The sequence below is a fragment of the Quercus lobata genome, chromosome 5, assembly GCF_001633185.2.
Source record: "Quercus lobata isolate SW786 chromosome 5, ValleyOak3.0 Primary Assembly, whole genome shotgun sequence".
Lineage (NCBI taxonomy): Eukaryota > Viridiplantae > Streptophyta > Magnoliopsida > Fagales > Fagaceae > Quercus > Quercus lobata.
In genome coordinates, this window is record NC_044908.1 from 12,581,860 (window position 1) to 12,602,574 (window position 20,715).

A 20,715-nucleotide genomic window follows, 5' to 3' on the forward strand; every position below is an offset into this window, starting at 1 on the left:
GACCATTCTCCCTGCTGCTTCTGGTTTGTTCATTGATTTCTTGATTGGTTGATCCGTCATCACAAGGATAGGATTCGACTGGAAATATTGCCTGAGCTTGCGCGAGGCTACTATTAGTGCGAACGCAATCTTTTCGATCCTTGGGTATCTGAACTCAGCTCCTTGAAAGGCTTGGCTGATGTAGTAAACCGGGAGTTGCTTCTTGCCTTCTTCTCTAATCAAAGCTGCACTTACTGCCGAGGCTGACACTGCCAGGTACAGGTATAGGTTTTCTCCTTCTTTGGACGGGCTTAGGAGAGGTGGACTGCTCAGGTATTGCTTCAGCTCTTGGAACGCTACTTCGTACTCGTCGGTCCAAGCAAAAGCCTGCTTCAGAGTTTTAAAGAAGGGCAGGCATTTGTCTGTGGCCCTAGAGACGAACCTGTTTAAAGCTGCTATCCTTCCTGTGAGTTTTTGTACATCCTTGACGGTTTTGGGTGAGGCCATGTCAATGATAGCTCGTACTTTCTCTGGATTTGCTTCTATTCCTCTCTGGGACACCATGAATTCTAAGAACTTCCCCGAGGCTACCCCAAAAACACACTTGCTTGGATTCAACTTCATCTGGTGTTTTTTGAGGGTTGCAAAAGTCTCCTCCAGGTCGTCCAGATGCGTGAGCTCTTCCTTACTCTTGACGAGCATATCGTCCACGTACACCTCCATGTTCCTGTCAATCTGTTGGCTGAACATTTTGTTTACCATTCCCTGATACGTAGCTCCAGCATTTTTCAGCCCAAAAGACATCACCTTGTAACAGTAAAGTTCTTGGCTTGTGATGAAGGCTATCTTCTCCTGGTCTTCTTCAGCCATCTTGATCTGGTTGTACCCTGAGAAGACGTCCATAAACGTCAGTAACTTGTGTCCGGCGGTGGAGTCCATGAATTGGTCTATTCTTGGTAGAGGGAAGCTGTCCTTTGGGTTGGTTTTGTTCAGATCGGTGAAGTCTACACACATTCTCCATTTTCCGTTCGCTTTCTTTACCAGGACGACGTTGGCGAGCCATTCTGGATAATATACTTCCCGGATAAATCCAGCCGTCAAGAGTTTGGTTACTTCCTCTGCAACTGCATGATCTCACTCGGGGGCGAAGGTTCTTCGTCGCTGCTGAACGAGCTTCCTGCTGGGGTCCACATTTAGCCTATGCTGGATGACTCCTGGAGATATGCCCGGCATGTCCTTGTGACTCCATGCAAAGACATCTAGATTCTCTTTAAGGAACTTTACGAGTCTTGTTCTCATCTCGGGGCTTAGCGTCGTCCCTATCTTGGTCGTCTTGTCCGTATTTCCTTCTACCAATTCCACTGTTTCCAAGGTCTCCATTCCGTCTTCCTCTTTCTCTTCAATCGTCCAAGTGTGGTTCTCCTTTCCTGCCAGTACGGCCTGATAGCATTCCCTTACCAGGACTTGATCGCCTTTCACTTCACCCACGCCGTTATCTGTCGGGAATTTCACCTTCAAACAGTAGGTTGACGTCGCTGTCTTCCACTTGTTGAGGGTGGGCCTCCCAATGATGACATTGTAGGATGAAGGCAATCTACCACCAGGAAGTCTACCTGTTTGGTCAACTGCAATGGGTAGGTCTCTGCCGTCACCGTCAGTGTCACTATACCCCTGGGGTAGACCCTGTCTCCACTGAAGCTGACGAGTGGAGAGTCAAAAGGGCGAAACCTTTTTGGATCTAATCTCAGCTGCTGGAAGGCTGGGAAGTAGACGATGTCCGCTGAGCTCCCGTTATCAACGAGGACCCTTTTGGTATTGAACCCTTCTATATTCAGCATTATGACCAGGGGATCGTTGTGGGGCTGCTTTACTCCCCTGGCATCTCCTTCACTGAAGGACACGTCCTGGCATGTTCATCGGTGCTTGGACGGAGGCATGGTGTGGACGCTGTTCACTTGTCTATGGTATACTTTTTTGAGTGATCTAAATGATCCTCCTGAGAATGGCCCTCCTGTGATCGTTTTTATCTCACCGATCACCTTGCGCGGAGGCTGGGACGGATGGTCGTCATCCCGAGTGAAGGATTCATGCTGGGTCCTGTTGTCGTCTCTGAACTTGCTATATTCTCCTTTCTTTACATACTTCTGTAACTTCCCTTTCCGTATTAATTCTTCTATTTGCTCCTTCAGGTCTCTGCAATCTTCTGTGTTGTGGCCGTGGTCTCTATGGAACCGGCAATACTTGTTCTTGTCACGTACGTTGGGGGATGAGTGTAATGGCCTGGGCCATTTGAGATAGTGCTCGTCCTTGATCTGCGTGAAAATCTTGTCAACAAGCATAACCAAGGGAGTAAATTTTACCGTCCGAGGATTTTTATCGTCCCTCCTCCTATTCCCGTCATTGTTCCGACGATCTGGTCTGTCTCTCTTTTGCCCCCTACGGTCGTCTTCCCTCTTGGCCTTGTCTCCTGGCTTCTCGGTATCTTTTATGGCAGCTAGGGCATCTTCCGCATTCATGTACTTTTGTGCCTTCAGGAGCATCTCCGCCATCATCTTCGGGGGGTTCTTTGCAAGAGAGGCCACGAGGTCTCTGAATCTCAGCCCTGCTTTGAAGGTCGTCAGCTGTACCTTGTCATCAGCTTCGTCTACTTCCAGAGTTTCCCGGGTGAATCGCTTGACATATGACCTCAGAGTCTCCTTCTCTCCTTGTTTTATGGTGAGTAAGTAATCCACTAGCCTCCTTGGGCGTTGTCCTCCTATGAAGTGACGCAAGAAGGCACTACTCAGCTGATCGAAGTTGTCTATGGACGAGTTTGGCAACTTAGTAAACCATTCTCTTGCAGCTCCTTTGAGAGTCGTAGGGAAGGAATGACACAATATCTCGTCAGGTGGTTGCTGAAGACCCAGAGTCGTCTTAAAGGTATTAAGATGATCCTGAGGGTCCTTGAGTCCGTCGAATGACTCTAATTGAGGCAAGCGAAACTTTGACGGCACGGGGCATTCAAGTACCGCTGCAGTGAAAGGCGAATCCGTAGCCCTTATCATTTTGTCTACGCTCTGGTCCGTCTTCTCTTTGATAGCGCTCCTTAGTTCGTCCATCTCTTTCCTCATTTCTCGAAGAAGATCTGAGTTCTGTTCGTCCGGAGTAGTTGGTCTTCGGGGGGTTTCCCTCCGTTGACTATCCCCTTCTTCCTCCATGTTACCCTTGGACCGGTTTTCTTCCTGTTGAGCTTGTTGAACCTGCTGGAGCCGCAGCTTCATTTCCTGGTTTTGTTTGGTGAGTTCTTCAATGGTGGCTGCAAGGGCTTGAACTTGCTGGGCCAAGGCTGCTGAATCTGGGCTGGACTCCATCTGGATATAAAGAATTGATGGAAACTACGTTTTCGAGTATGAATCTGAAAACTCGTCCCCACAGACGGTGCCAAACTGATGGAACACAAATTCGTCAGTAAGAGTGGGCAGATGGAATCCCTTGTGGTATGCGAAGGTTTGCTCGATGAGGGTCACCGGTGTGGTGCCTGCCACAACGTCTCCGATGCCAAAGTTAGGATAATGATCAAAACAAAGTAAAGAATCAGAATGTACTCTCAAAATATCAGTGTATCTCTTACCTTCTGTTGATTGTGTGAGAGCTTTATACCTGAGGCCTTAGGGGCTAGCCGTTGGGGTTGTTAATGCTTTCTTAAGTAACGCCCCTGGTCCAGTAATGAGACTTTTAAGAGGCTCCCAACGGTCTGCCTGGTTGATTTCGTAACTGCTCAGGTCATTGATTGACTGCATTGAATGATTCCCTGCCTTCGTCAGTGATGATAGCTTTCTTCGTTGTTCCTGATGACTTCGTCAAGGATGCTTCCTTCGTCATTAATGTTATCTTCGTCCGTGGGATGTAGAATCGTCATTCCTGTCAGCTAGGAAGCTATTCTACCACATTCTTTAATATTCTAGTTTGGTAGGGGCAACTACCCCCCTCAAATGTTAAATGCAAAACATATTTAGTTCACCCTTATTAGGTTTATCAAATCCAGGTTCTTTTAACGTTATATTTTTATTTAATTAAACACACTCTCTCTCTCTCTCTCTCTCTCTCTCTCTCTCTCTCTCTCTCTCTCTCTCTCTCTCTCTCTCTCTCTTATGGAAAAACACTCTTTTTTTTCTTTTTCTTTTTTGGGTCCGGTTAATGTACATTAAGCTTTCTATTTTTGGAAATATTTTTTCGAGAATTGAAAAAGTTGTCATTATTTTTTCAATTCTCGAGAAATTTTTTTCCAAAAATGGAAATTACCGGGTACAAAATTCAGTCTCATTTTTTTAGGAAAACTGGAAAATCATTGTTGCCCTGTTATTTTGGTCAGAATGTAGAGGTGAGATGCTTGTGTATTTGGACAATGTGAAATGACTAGAAACTAGGAATATATGGCCCAGTTTTCCAACTCCAACTCCAACTCATAGAATTGATGAGAATGGGCCACTGATCTGAACAAAACAACCGGTGCTCAGTGCAGTGAACTCATATGCTGTTTGTTTTGTTTTGTTTTGTATTTTTTTTAAGTTTATTCAGTTTATTTTTATGTAAAATTTTACATAAAAAATTACAAATCTATTTTTGTCTAAATTATATATTTTTTTATTTTAACAGTTCTCTTCATTCTTCTACCTTTTTAAAGTAAGATTACATACAACTATTACAACCTACATTTGCAGTGTGGGGCTAGCTAGAGATGGTAACACCTCCTTTATGTCAACCATATTGAAAAATTGTTCTGATATTCCATGGATGAACATAGATATTAAAGCCTTTATAATTTCCTCATCATCTAATTAACCATATTTCAGGTTCAGGGATTGAAGAAGATACCTATTTCTATTATGGCCAGTGCCTCAACTTTCAAAGCTAAACTTGAGTTAATCTTGGATGGATGTGAAACGCTGCACTGGAATATATCACTGATAACTCTATTTTGGACCCACAATTTTTTTCTCTCCAATCCCATTCATGAATCTCAATGGCCCAAGTCCTAACCCAAAAGGATAAATGGACTAGGCCACACTCACCTAATCAAACTGGCTAGTTCAGGGACCCAATAATTTGAATGGGATCACGAACATAATGAGGAACTTGCTTAGATAGGCCACATTCAATTTCTTTCACTTCATTTGAGATAACTCCCTCTAATTGAAGGCCATAATATATAGTCTAATATTCTATGATGCTTTAACCTAGAACCTATTTGTTAATAGTTTGTAGCTCAATTGACACATTTTGGTATTTTTAACGGAAATATCGAGATTTATAGTTTTCTAGGTCCACTCGGTTTCAATACCTGTTTGAGAGCAGGAGAATACAAATGTCCATATCTGAGGCAAATGTCCAGCGGCCATGTATATGTCAACAATGACTTTGATGTGTCAACACAATAATCTAATTAATACTAATATAATAAATATAAAATTAGAGGTGGGATGGGCTTATTATAAATTCTTAGAATTTCTCTTTCAATAGGGTATAATCCAAATTGAAGTTAATTAAAATTTGACGCCTGGGTGTATACATTCTACTCTTAGTTAATTTAATTATACCACATTAGGACCCAGCTCCCAAAAAAGATTAATAATTTTATGAAGGGTGAAAATAATTGGGCTCATGGCCCTTATATCCCTAATACAATTTATACTAAAATTATTTTTTAAATTGATAATTTTTATAAGAAATTCAATTAGTAATGAATTATATATATGCTAATTATTTAAAAATTTTCGAAAATGCGGTGGACTCCTAAATAATTTGAAAATTATTGTATTTTTACAATTAATTTTTTTATTTTTTCAGTTTTCTGGTAAAACATTAAGAGGTAATAAGCTACTTATAACTATAGAAATAGGATTGTATTGGTGTGGAATTATTTGCAAAAAAACAGTTAAAAAAAATATTTTGAGTAAAATAGAAAATTGTAATTTTTTTATTTATTTATGCTGTGTCTGTTTTAATATAAAAATAAAAATTTCAGAAGAAAATACTTTTACTGTAAAATATTTTAAAGCACAATATTTTCTTTCTAAGTTTGGTTACGTCCATAAAAATGAGTTTAAAAATATTTTCCTTCATTTGGTGTAGTAGGATTGAAGAGCTAGCATGCACGAAGTTGGAGTTGAATCTACAATGGATGAATGTGTTGCAGTAGGTTATACTTGATAGTGATGCATAGAGGTTGGAAGTTTTTTTTTTTAGATGAACATTTTACATTGAAATAAATAGAGAATTAATTTCATGTTTAATCAAACAAATAAAAAAAATTAAAATGAGATTAGAACATGAAAAAGTCCAACTAGTCCTTGTTGGTTTACTTTGCCAACTTAAGAGTTAAGACTACTAGTCCTACTAGGACTCTGTAAAATTCTCAAGGTACAAACCCAACCGACTTATGCTAATATATATATATATATATATGTTATGCGGCTTTGTAAACATGTGATCAAAGACAGCCGCAACTTTTGTTATTAGAACAGGGTTCTAGAGATTTTCAGGTTTCTCTAGCCGCGTGAGAGCTCTTTGGTGTATTTGGACTTTGGCATTTGTGAGAGTGTTTTTGGTACCCTTTGCCACATACAGTGAGTTGCGAACTCCTAGCAGACACGGAAACACTGTTGCTCTACGGTTCTCTTTCTGAGTGATTAGTCATGGATGTTGTGCGATGCTCTCGCTCTCTTCTTCAACGTCCGTCGATTGAAAATCTTCCCGACTGTTTGTTGAGTGAAATCTTGATGCTGCTGCCTCAGAAATCAATAATTCAGTGCAAGTGTGTCTCACAGCGATGGTGCTCTCTAATCTCTTCTCCTTCTTTCGCTTACTTTGTTAACAACAGGTTCCACGCCTCTACAATTTTGGAACGACCCTCTACCTTGCTCTTCAGCTACAACAATCATGGTAATAAGAATAAGATGGTCGTTGTGACATCAGAGGAACCCAAATTCAAATCTCTAGCCTCTTCAATACATCAATATTATAATACTAACAGCTTTGTTTCGGATGACATTGCTCAAGCCTCGTGTCATGACTTGCTTTTATGCTACAAAAATGTGTTCGTGGCCGATGATGATGTGGGGTCTCGTTCTATGACTGTCTACTACGTGCTAAATCCAATTACAAGGCAATCGGTGGCGCTTCCTCCCCTATGTCGTAGTAGAAGTGCTCGGATTGGATTCATCTAGAGCAGCAATCCAGTTATAGGGTGATGCGCATTCCTAAATTTGAGGGTGAATCAACAGAATTCAAGGTAGATATATTCTCCTCTGACACAGGCAAATGGAGTGAGTCGGTAGTGTCGTGTCCGCGGGGATTTCAGTTGGCTAACTACGCCTACGCTGGTGTTCCCTATCATGGTTTGCTTTTCTGGTGGAGTTCGAATGGACACCTTGTTGGGTTTGATCCGTACACCAGCAAATGCTGTCGAGTGATTGACAAACCCGTGGAATTGGCACTGAAGCATGGAATTCAGCGCCTTGGTGTGTGTAATGGTGCCTTGAGAATATGCCAAATTGTAGAAGAAAATAATAGAAAGTTACTTGTTTGGGAGCTCAAGGACTATGATACAGAAGGCAAATGGTCTTTAGAGCACAAGGTTAATTTCAACGATATAGTTTCTGGTTATCCTCGGCTCAATAGAATTCCGTCGGTGCTAGCCTATTATCTGTATGACAGGGATATTGTGTATGTGATGCTTCCACCTAGAGTTTTTTCACTCAACATGAGGAGAAAAAGAGTGGAAATTGTCTGTGATTTTCCGAGGAATTGCACGTTTTACAATGGCTTCAACGTCTTCAACTTTGTTTTTCCTTGTTGGCCAACACACATTCCTTCTTATCCAGAATCCCTTATAGAAAGAGAAGGCTGCCTAATTACTCTGCGGCTTGCTACCTTGGATATTAGGCAATGATTTGCTTACTATTTTCTGTTTTTTTTTTTTTTTTTTTTTTTTTTTTTTAATTACTGTTTTGTATTTGCTATATCAACAATCAATTATTTCGTAATTTTTAGTCTGGTGATTTTGTAAACTTGGTTATCGCTTGTTCTGGCTTTGCATTAATTCAACAATTAACAAAGGCAAGACCATAGCTTTCTTAGTTTTTCTTAGAAGAAGAGAAACAAAAGCACAAACATTGTCCATAAATATACTTCATATATGGTCTGGAGTAAGCAAGATATATTTATGAACTCTCTTAAAAAGGAAAGTAAAAAAGACTTCAGATAAGGCTTTGCATCACAACTCAATAGAGGACCTGCTCAGTGTCCACGCCACATGCAATGAGAAGACTTGCAAATATATGTATATATATATATATATATATAATAGGTTTAAGTTACACTTTTTCTAAACCTAAATCAAACGGTCAAAAAAAGATACTTATTAATACTGATATTCTGATTAATATCTTATTTATTATCCCCTTATTTATGACATTCCATACATATCTTTAAACCCAAAAATATGTTTCTCTCTTCTCTCTCTTTCTCCATCACTCTTCCACCTCCACTACCATAGGGTTCCACCTCCACGGCTAGATCGCCGACACAAAAAAAGAAGACCTGATAAATTTCCATTACCAGGACATTATTGTTGGCATATGCGGAAGTTTTACTAATTAGGTGCAATGGATTATAAGGTGTTTTTTTATGATGCAGAGCTACTGCTCCTACACAATGCTAGATAGGTTTGTTTGTCTGTTTTTTTTTTTTTTTTTTTTTTTTTTTTTAATTTTATATCTTCATAAAGCATTACAATAACACTTATTTATACTTGAAAGAGCCTTCTGGACTTCTAAATACAAATAACTGACTTAAGAACACCAACAATTTATCACCCTGGAATACTAATAGCCATCATCTAGAAATTTCTTTATTAAAATTACAAATTAATTTCTAACACCCCCTCTTAATTTGTAATCTTTAATTGCTTCTTGAACCGCTCCATTTTGTCAACTGTAGCTGCTTTGGTGATAATATCTGCTCGATGATCATAGGGACTGATGAATTTCATTTCGATTTCTCCTTCACTAACCAAGTCTCGAATAAAGTGGTGCTTAAGCTCAATGTGCTTTGTCCTTGCATGAAAAATAGGATTCTTAGTCATTGCAATGGCTGACATATTGTCACAGCAAATAACAATAGGTTCTTCAATTTTTCGTTACAAATTTGAAAGTAATCTCCTTAGCCAAATAGCTTCACAATAGCACTTATTTATACTTGAAAGAGCCTTCTAGACTTCTAAATACAAATAACTGACTTAGGAACACTAACAGTTTATCATCCTGGAATACTAACAGCCATCATTTAGAAATTTCTCTGTTAAAATTACAAATTAATTTCTAACAATTATCAGGTCTTCTTTTGTCCAAAAATAGGACGATCTAAGATCTTGAAAGGTGTCCCGCCCATCTATCTTCATACTGAAATTTTTCTATCCCATTCTTGAGACAAGACAAGTTGTTAGGAGGAGAGGACAAAAGCAAAATCAGCATCTACATAATAAAACACATAAAAAATCCAGACCAAAAGATGACTCTAAGAACATCCACAAAACCAAGAAAAAAACCAAACGCTTTCCTGTACTTAATCCTTCAAGGATCTATGAAAGGTCGGCTTGCCTTCATTTCTATCTTGTTTTTTTTTTTTTTTTTTTTTTTTTTTTTTTTTTGGGAAGGAAAGGAACTAAATCATGTACATATTAATATTATAAATATAATATACTCAGTCCTAGCGAAGTTCACAAACGGCATAAAGAAGCTTAATTCCAAACAAATGAAGAATGAGCAAACATCAAACTAACTATAACTAGTTGATGTCTGCTTCATTCGATTGAGCCCTCATTGATTTGGAAATTTAGAACATAATCATCAAACAGAGAGTCAACTGACTCTAGTTCCCAATCACTAACATCAAGAGAAAATCTTATATTCAATGGCCATGCCCTCCTAAGTCCTATCAAGGGGAAGCCTTCAAGCAAAAGATCTAACAGACGCATCCTTATTAGCTGTAATGACATATAATTCAAGATACAATTTTTGTTGATCTCCACACCATACATCTTGCTTGGGGATTCACTTCTAATGACTTTGTGCCTTTGTTCATAGACTCTCTATTCTCTCGAACATAATTTCATTTTTGTTGTTTTCCTGTACATATGTTTTTCAGACTACTTCATCTTTTTCAAATGAAGTAGTACTTTCTTTTAATAAAGTTTTTCTTATTTATCAAAAAAAAAAAAAAAAAAAAAGACACTGACTTCTGATTTACAGTACAATCCTTTGTTAATTAATTGAGCAAATAATTTCATAGCATATAGCCACTGCATTTTCTCAATAAGATTAATTAATGATTTTCATACAAAAATCACACGAATAGTGGCTAAGCATAGGATAACATGCAGTTGTCAGGACAAACAAATGTAAGGAATGAAATGAATATGCGTTGAGTTCTCTTCTTCTTTTTTTGGCTGTCGGCAACCTGGTTGTGGAGGTGGAACCCTATGGCAATGGAGATCGAAGAGTGATGGAGGAGAAAGAGAGAGCAGAGAAAAACGTGTGGTGGAGAGAGAGAGAGAGAAATGTACACCCTTTTTTTGGGTTTAGAAATATGTATAAAATGTCATAAATAAGGGATAATTAATGAAATACTAATCAAAATATTAGCATTAATGAGTATCTTTTTTTGACCGTTGAATCTACTTAAATCCAATAGTTTAGAAAACGTGTAACTCTTTAGAGTTACTGTGGGGCCCAATAATTCACGGACCAAGCCCATTTGTCCTTAGAGAGTCCAAAGGCCCGAGCCGAGGAGAACTATGGCCCAAGCTCTACAATGCAGAGCACCAAACATTTTTGTGGTGCAGCCGAGGACAACTCAGTCCTCGGCAGATCCAAAACCTCACCAAAAGAAGAAGGATAAAACCGGTATAGGGCCAAGCTTAAAAGAGAATCAAAGAATATCCGGGAAAGCTGCTCTCACTGCCATTCAATGAGCTGCCCCTGACAGAGCCGTACTCTTTAGCTTTATCGAACCATCCCCAACAATTCCGGGATTGGACTGATGGGACAAATGTCAGTTTTTGTAAAGATTGACCCTACACGTGGACGAAGGACAGCAAATGCAAGCTAGTATAAAAGAAGAAAGTAAGTAAATCTGAAGGGGAGTCCCATCCCACCTCCGAAAAAGAAAGACGACATAGGGGAGAACCTCTCAACAACACCGGACCTGACTGAAGAAAGTCCGTCGTTGGGTAACCGGGATAAAGCCTCAATGGTCCTCGGATCAACTCCGAGGAGTCCCATCCCATAGGGTGCGACGCCTTAGGGCTTAAATGTTCAAGCCCAACTCCTTTTTTCTACAATGGACTCCTCTAAAAACTATGACCGGGCATCGCCCCTTGACCAGCGGCTAGCTTTTCAAGCCCACTCTCTACAAATCATATTGTGAGGGATCTTTCGTGTGTGAGCCCAAAAATGTTAATGGGCCGCAAAGGAATCGTGTCCCTACAGTTACGTATATTAAAGAGTTACATTAGGACCAGGTATAACTTGAACCTCTCTCTCTCTCTCTCTCTCTCTCTCTCTCTCTCTCTCTCTCTCTCTATATGTGTGTGTATATATATATATATATATATAAACTAACTTGTTTTGTTTAACCTATTCAAAATTATCGAACGCCTTAATTTGAGAATCTCAAGAATTTGGGTTCAATTACTGTAAAGTAATCCTACATTTACAATATTTTTACAATAAATTATAGGCGTAAATGCACTTTTGATCCCTATATTTTGGCCTCATTTCTATTTTGATCCCTACATTTCTATTTTACCACTTTTAGTCTCTAAATAAAAAACATGTTCCATTTTGGTCCTTATTGTCACTCACTTAAAGGAAATATTCTACGTGGCAAATGGAGGGCACTATTTACACTAAAAATGCTGATGTGTCCATGAAAATAATATTAAAAAATGCCACATGACAAATTAAATAATATTAAAAATGCAACGTCAGCATCTAATTTTTTTTAAATAATTTATCAATTTTAACTAAATAAAAAAAAACAATAGAATTAAAATTTTTAAAATACATAAATCTATATCTGGTTTCATCTTCAACAAGAACACAAACCCAGATTTGAATATAAGATGAATACAAAATGCTATCTAATTTTCATTTTCTTTCCTCTCCTCTATGCTGAAGCTTCATGGCCACCATGGCCGGAGCTTCCTCCACCTCTAATCTCTCTACCACTTAAACTAAATCTCACACACTTAAAACACTTGAGACCCAAAACCTGATCTGAGTCCATCTCTCTCTAGACCTTGACTTCTCTCTCTTTGATCCAAAACGAGGCACAGCCTCCCTATTCCACCACAGAACTCAGCCAACACCACCACGAGGATGGCTTCCTTTTATGAGCTCACAAGACACTCAACCTAAGCCCAAAACCAACAAACACTCTCTCTAAACCCGAATCTCTTTACTCCCAAACCTAGAAGCTACTCTCCGATCTACAAGCTAAGAGCATCTTGAACAAAGAATGATCCACAAAAATGAGATGTGGAGTTAAAGGCCTCACGGATCTGCCAAGAATCATGGTCATGGTGGTGCGTGGACCTACACGTAGTGGCACATGAACAAGTTTATGCAAAACAAAGGGTAAGTGCTAGGTTTATGTGTTTGTGTGCACAGTGTTGTGAGGCTTTGTGAGCATGTAACATGTGTAATAACACACACCCAGATCGGGTTAGTTAGGTTTGATGGCTATGCCAGATCAGTGGAGGTGGAGAGAAAGGGTTAGGTTGGTTAGGTTTGATGGCTACGCTAGATTGGTCGAGGTGGAGATCCTGGTGGCTGGGTCAAATTAGTGGTGTTGGTTCTATTTTTTTGGGTCACAGGTGGTGGGTAGATCTGGGTTTTTTGGGTCTAGAACGGCTGGGTCCATTGGTGGGTTTAGAGAGAGGCTGAGATGTTTTGTTTTGTGTTGGTATGGTTGAGCTGGGTTTGTGTCGATATGGTTGAGGGATTGAGCTGGGTTTGTTCAATTTTGTGGGTATTTTGTTAATGATTATATTGATTTAATTTTTGGATTTAAATCTATTTTTTTCTTTGTGTAAATAGTTTATGTTTATTATTGTGTTCTTTGTGTTTGTGATCTTGTGTTAATGTTTAAATTTGAGTTTGTGTTTGGTTCTAGGTTTGTGCTTTTATATTCTTGTGTTAATGTTTTAATCTGTGATCGTGTTCTCATGTGTTCTTGTTCAAAATGAATTAAATCTAAATTTATGTATTTTATTTTTTTTAATTATGTTTTTTCTTCTTTTTTTTTGGTTAAAATTGATTAATAAATTTCTAAAGGGGCGGGAAACCCATGTGGCATGGGTGATGAGTGCCACGGTGGATTTTTTATAATATTTTAATTCTTCCGTCAAACACCTCAGATATCTTCATCTGTTGATTGACAGAAAAGACGAAAAAACACGTGTTAATTGGTTTAGTGACTAAAAGTGGTAAAATAGAAATGTAGGGACCAAAATAGAAATGAGGCCAAAATATAGGGACCAAAAGTGCATTTACACCTAAATTATAAGTTTATAAAAGTATCCAAGACATACCACCTTCAGTTGGTTTCACCATTTTTGTTTTATCCACCTCTCCCATGTGATTTTGGTAAGTTATAAGTTTGAAAGTAAAATGTAAATCATGTCATCTAAGTTTGACTGAAATTCATTTCAGTTATTTAACTTTATGTTTATTCAATTAAATTTTTTAAGTTTTAAATTTGTTCACTTTAGGCATTCCATTCAATTTAGTTGAAATTTTTCATTAAAAATAGCATTTTTCTTAAATGAAATAAATATCAAATTAAGAAAAATATTTTATAAATATTTTATGTGAGATTTTTTTTTTTTCAAAAAATATATTTTCATCAATTAACTGAATACTTAACAGTAACGTTTTGATGGAATTTGACTAAAAACCGAAATTGAATAAATTTCAAACTTAAAAGGCTCAATTGAACAAAAGTAAAGTTGGAAGACAAAAATGAATTTCAATTAAACTTAGAGGGTGTCATTAGCATTAATATTTAGCTTTTTATATTTGAATAGTATCAATATATATTTAACTTTTTATATTGTCTCGTGCTTTACATGGGCTAGTAACCAGAAAATTAGGGTAGGGAATTGAATATGTTTATGAAATTCCATCTGTTTGTTATTTAGTTTCATTGGTTTGATGTTTTGACTAAAATCTTTGAATTTATTTACTGAAATTAGTGTTCCATCTCCATAATTGTAAATTGGCTGTGGATTTTTCGTGTAAGTGCAAGATAAGATAGAGTTTTTCCAAGGGAAGAGATTTTGGTGCTTTATTTGGGGGAGGGAATCGAATTGCATACTGCTTTGGTATTTAGAAATATTGATTTAGAGTCAAGTAAAACTGTATGGGTGTCTGATTAAGTTCAGCTTAATTTGGAAGTGGCAGGGAATTTATCAGTTGAATTAAAATCTTACCTTAACAAAAGTGTTAGATCATTATTTATTTGGCATGTAGATTTCGATCATCTGATTTAAGCTAAACTTTACCCCAGGAAATTCGAGTCTAACCCTTAAAAAATTAACCTTCACGTCTATTGCATTTAGGGGCGGAGCTATGTTGATGGGTGGGGGGCCATGGCCCCCAAAATTTTGAAATTTTTAAAAATATATATATAATTATTTTAATGTTTGAAAATTTAGTTTACAAAAATAAGAGTTAGCCCCCCAAGTATTTGAATTAATCTAATGATGCTCTTAAAAAAAATAATTGGTCTAATAGTTATAGAGACATAACTTTATTTTTCACAATTTTATTTTTCATTATAAAATGTGCTCTTATATTTGTTAAATATTCGATAAAGTTTGGCACCAAACATGTTTGAATATATCTTTTTTAACCCGTTATGTGACGATTAACAAGTCATTGATGTTGGGCTTTATGGAGTCTAGTTGTATTTGATCCGGATGACGACCCTGACCCGAAATAATGTTGCGTGGTTTTTAATGGGAGATTTTTTGAGACTTAGTCCATGAAGTGGAGGCTTGGTGAATCCTGTGCGCAGGATATAGAAACCGTTTTTTCGGTGATTAAGGTTTTCTTAAAGTAGTTTTTGAGAGAAAAAAAAAATCTGTACTACCGCACTTGGTATTTTTTTCCTGATAATAGTGAAATTCCTACAACTCCGTAGACGTAGGCAAAATTGCCGAACCACGTAAATAATGTCTTGTGCGTGTGATTATTTTTCTTTGGCATGTGTTTTTTCTATTTTGTTTCTCACAGGTTTGGAAATTTCGTGTTAATTCCCTACAATTGACTCATTAAAAAAATCTTGTCACTAAAACTACACATGAAATATCTCTTTAGTTGCCATGTAATGGGTTAAAGCAAGACAATTTCAAATATGTTTGGAGCTTAACTTGTTCCTCTAAGTTTTGGATCATTCATATAGAAAATTAAACTTTTTAAGAATTTCACTATGAAAATGGTAAAAATGAATTTTATTAATTTTATAAAAGATTACCATCAAACATAATTTTAATTGAAAATACTAAGCTTTTTTTTTTTTTTTTAGTGTGTGTATATATATAACTTATTTGAATGTTCAAATAATGTGTAAAACACCTATGAACGTTTAGACTCCTAATTCACAAATTACAAACACAAGCTTATAATCAAACAATGTTTGTGCGGAATATGAAAATAAGCTAAAACAGAATTGGTAAAACAATCTAAACCGAAATTAATCACAACCATAGTAGTAATTAAAAGGCAAAGATTAAGGGAAAAGAGATGCAAACACAAAGACAACACAGCGATGTGTTATCGAAAAGGAAACCGAAGTCTTCAGCGAAAAACCTCTCCACCGCCCTCCAAGCGATCAATAATCTACTAGAGAATAGAGTTAGGATAATGAATAGCAGAAGACCCTCTAAGCCTAATCTACCCAGTGCACCTAAACTCTCCAAACTTCTTGCTCCAATAGGGTTACGCCGAACCTTGTCTTCTCTAGCTTGCCGGATCCCGCAATCGCCCATTGCATCAACCAAAATGAATTGGTCCCTTCTGAACTGCTTCCCAAGCACTAAAAAACTTTCTCACAGATATGGGTATGGTAAGATAAGGATTTAGCTAATGTACCTCTCAAGGATATGTCAATGGAGAGAGTGAGAATAGAAGAATTTGGAGAATCAAATGATGAAGATTGTGGATAAGTCAATCTTGTTTTTCTCTAGGGTTTTTCTTTCAAAATTCTCTCTGAAAGCTCTCAACATTTCGTGGATATAAGGGTATCTATAGTAGGGTGTATGAGGAATACGAAGAGTCAGTTACAACCAAATAAGGCATTCTGGCAACTCGAGCTCTCGATTGGAACGAGTCGCGAGCTAACTGCCTGGCCAGACTGGAAGTTTTGTCTTGTTGTGTAACAGCTGGCATGACCCTTCAGCTCTCCTTGCATGCTTCACACGTGTGCCATTCTGGCGACTCACTAGTCACAAGTCAGTCGCAAGATCCAGTCACGAGGCTCTTCTTAAGTGCACACTCTTGAACTTTTCTTCACACTCTCTTACACACTAACCCTACATGATTCCCACCTAAATACAGAGTTTCTAAATGCTGAATTACAAGCAAATTTGGTACGGAATAAAACCAACAAAATGATTGAATAAATTCAACCTTACAATCTCCCCCTTCAGCTATTCCGTGAAAAAACCCTAAAACAAATTCTAAACTTAACATGTGAGTTGGAAACTATTGAACAAAACTCACTCACACCTAACTCTAGAATCTATGAAGCTCTTGAACCATACAAACAAATATCTCCTGAAAACAACAACATAATACAATCATTATAAGCAGAAAACTTGAAATGCATATGGAGCAAGCACAATGCGATCAAGCAAAAAGGAATGAAACAATAAAGCATGGCTTGATCAAAAATGAACAATCACTATAAATAGTAACCACAATGATCATTCACACAAGGAATGAACATCCGAACATGCAAACTAACAAGCTCAATGCAAAGTATCATTTGCATGTCCAACATTCAACTGATACAAAAACTCAAAGTAATTGCTTCAAGGATAAAAATCCAACAAGGGCACAAGAGTGATGTACTTAAAGAAATGCATAACATTAACAACAAGTACTAAGTTACAAAGCATGGGTACAAAAACAAGTACTAAATAACAACTGAAATATTTTAGACCAAAAGAGTTAAACAGTAGCACAATGTTAATACAAAATGAGCAAAGAGTTATAAAAACTATAAACACATAAGCTGAAAACAAAACAAGTCAAAAGTAAAGTATATGTGTATGTATCAGTATTCTTCTTTTAAGCTCACACAACTCCCCCTTTCAATATGCACACTTCCCATTCTTGTGTTGCTCTCCCCCTTGCTATATGTTATCATCCAAACTAACAATGAGTTTGCTCTCCCCCTTTTTGGCACGAATAGCTAAAGGTTGTCCTCTAGTTTTTGTTAAATGGCATCTAACTGTGTCTCAATGGTTGTGATACGAATTGAAATTGGTTGTTGGTGGAGTATAGAACTTTTTCAAATCCGAAAATACGCTAATACAAACCCTTAATCAAAGTGGTCATCCTATTAGCTTGAGAGCTGGTACAGGCTGAGTGCTAGTTGTCTGTAACTCAAGAGTGTGAGGAGATGCAGACTCGGTATGCACAAGCGTAGCTAATTTTCCTCGTACCTAACACTTCAACTCAACTCCGATGTATCTAGCATTTGAATAAAACTCCTTAACCAATTCATCAATCGGGTCCTCGAAGTTCCCAAACAAATCAGCTCAATCTTTTGCTTCAAAGATCCTAGGAATAAATGTTGTTCTCAAGGTATCAAATTTTATAACTCTCTCCACCACAGTAGGAGTATCTTCAAAAATGCTTTCGAAGGTCTATGAATAGAGTAGAGTCCTGAATCTCTTACTGTTTGAATCTTGAGACAAACGTCGAGTCCGTTTTGAAACAGAGGATCATGGAACATCAATCACAGGCTCTTTTCCTCGAGATGAAAGACGAGACATCTACAAAAGAACAATCACACAGCAGAGAACTAAATGCAAAACACCAAGACACAAACTTGATTAGATCCAGGTTTGCCTATGAAATAAGCACACAATGATAGTTAGGAAGAAATTTCTCATAAGCATGTTAAGTGAGCCAATTAAGTAGAAATGTGAAGCTCACTTGAAAGATATGTAAAAACATGGCATTTATGTAAGCATGAGCAACACTAGTGCATATGATGTGCAAATGTGGTGCATTCTAATCCATGAAGTTCTCAAAAACACAAAAAAAAAAAATGTCTATAAGACATTTTGTTATAAGCATGAAATGCACAGCACAACACAAACAAGGTAAGCTACTCAAAAATGAGAAGCAAACATGAAAACATGTGTATCAAGCATCATATTTTCAATATCAACAAAACCCATTCAATCAAACTCAACAAAATAAACCCAAACCATATACGAACATGCTTTTCAAATCTCAACAATAACACAAAAACCAAGAAATCAAGGGCTATAAACATGAAATACTTTGAGAAAAATAGAAGACCCATACCTTTTCTTGAAGTTTGAATGAGAGAAGATGATTTAAATGGTAAATTTTTGAGTGAACCATGATAAGTTTGTGAGAGGAAGACAATGAACAGTTATAATGTGCGAGGGAAAACTGAAAAGTTTTTGAAAACAACCTTGAAAAAAATCCTCAAAGCACAAAACACGCATTTTTTGCGACTGAATTGAGTTATGAACAAGTCACCAAAACAAGTCGCCAAAAACCCATAAGACAAAATTTTGAAAAATTTGTCTAAGTATTTTTCGTGACTAAAAGTTCCACTCGTGATTAAGTCACGACGGGAGTCGCCAAACTTTCTGAGTAACTCTTGCAACTGAAGCTTCCACTCGCGAACAAGTCGCCAAACTGAGTCGCGAGATATCTAAAAACCTAGATTTTTTCAAAATATTCTAAGTCCTTTTCACGATTGGGACTTTGACCCGCCAGAGAGTCGCAAATACCTACTATGTAAGCTCGCGACTGGGGCATGCAATTGGATTGACCCGCGAGGCAAGTCGCCAAAACAGGGTTGCACAGTTTTTGAAATTTTTGACATTTTTCAAAATAAAAACACTTTCCAAAAATAATTAAAACACTCAAAAATCTTTTTGTGTTTGATCAACATATAATTGAGCATGTGCAACATATTTAATCAAGTACAATCACACAATGAATAAGGCATTCATTGAACATAGACATGTGTGATGTGTGTGGGTACCAAAGATGAGATAGTCCTTAGTTTAATGTGAAACTTCAGTGATCAATTGAACCAAGACATACCCAATTAGCACTGGGAAAAGTGACATATCTCAATTATAGAAATATGCGTATATGACCTCCCACAAAACTTGATAACAATATTTTGAAGCTTTTCATTTGTCTCCAAGTACATCATAACATTTGATCATTTTAAATCAATAATCCACTAGAGAATAAAATTGGGATACATGAATAGGAGAAGACCCTCCAAGCCTAATCTACTCAGTGCGCCTAAACCCTCCAAGCTTCTTGTTCCAACAAGGTTACGCCAAACCTTGTCTTCTCTAGCTTACTGGATCCCACAATCACCCATTGCATGAACCAAAATGAATTGGTCCCTTCTGAACTGCTTCCCAAGCACCAAAAAACTTTCTCACAAATATGAGTATGGTAAGATAAGGATTTAGCTAATGTACCTCTTAAGGATATGTCAATGGAAAGGGTGAGAGTAGAGGAATTTGGAGAATCAAATGATAAAGATTGTGGATGAGTCAATCTTGTTTTTCTCTAGGGTTTTTCTCTCAAAATTCTCTCTGGAAGCTCTCAACATTTCATGGATATAAGGGTATTTATAGTAGAGTATATGAGGAATACGAAGAGTCAGTTACAACCAAACAGGGCATTTTGGCGACTCGAGTTCGCAAGTTTGAGTTGCGAGCTAACTGTCTGGCCAGACTGGAAGTTTTGTCCTGTAGTGCAACAACTGGCGTGACCCTTCAGCTCCCCCTACATGCTTCACACGTGTACCATTCTGGCAACTCGCCAGTCACAAGATCCAGTCACAAGGCTCTTCTTGAGTGCATACTCTTGTGCTTTTCTTCACACTCTCTCGCACACTATCCTTACATGATTCCCACCTAAATACAGGGTTTCTAAATACTGAATTACAAGCAAATTTGACACGGAATAAAGCCAACAAAATGATTGAATAAATTCAACCTTACTTTATCAAATAAAAAAGTATGTGTATATAATAATAATAAAAAAGCATGTGTATATATGTGTGTGTGTGTGGGGGGGGGGGGGGGGGTTGTCTTCATAAATATATTAGCACTGCAACTTGGCCCCCCCAAACAAAAATTCCTAGCTCTGCCCCTAATTGCATTTGTAGTAAGCCATTCTTATCTCTTTTAGTTGGTTACTACCGGTACAGTGGAAATGATATAAGGTCTATCTTATGATTCTAGTGTCCTACATGAATTAAGTTAAACTCAAATCCAATTAGATTCTAAATTAGATTTCAATTGAAGTTTTAAAAAATTAACCTTCATGTCTATTGCATTTGTAGTAAACCATTCTTATCTCTTTTAGTTGGTTACTGCCAATACAGTGG

The 20,715-nt window shown here is 37.4% G+C and overlaps 2 protein-coding genes across 2 annotated transcripts; one reads left to right on the forward strand and one right to left on the reverse strand.

Annotated features, from left to right (window-relative positions):
• Window positions 1-1,892: 1,892 nt before the first annotated feature.
• On the reverse strand, window positions 1,893-3,329 carry LOC115989968. Its single transcript, XM_031113831.1, has one exon. The coding sequence runs from the start codon at window positions 3,327-3,329 to the stop codon at window positions 1,893-1,895; it is 1,437 nt and encodes a 478-aa protein (XP_030969691.1).
• Window positions 3,330-7,207: 3,878 nt separating this feature from the next.
• LOC115989969 (F-box protein At5g03970-like) lies at window positions 7,208-7,909 on the forward strand. Its single transcript, XM_031113832.1, has one exon. The coding sequence runs from the start codon at window positions 7,208-7,210 to the stop codon at window positions 7,907-7,909; it is 702 nt and encodes a 233-aa protein (XP_030969692.1).
• The last annotated feature ends 12,806 nt before the right edge of the window (window positions 7,910-20,715 follow it).

Coding starts and splice junctions, on each gene's coding strand:
- LOC115989968 (XM_031113831.1), bottom strand. CDS start 3,329: ATGGAGTCCAGCCCAGATTCAGCAGCCTTGGCCCAGCAAGTTCAAGCC.
- LOC115989969 (XM_031113832.1), top strand. CDS start 7,208: ATGCGCATTCCTAAATTTGAGGGTGAATCAACAGAATTCAAGGTAGAT.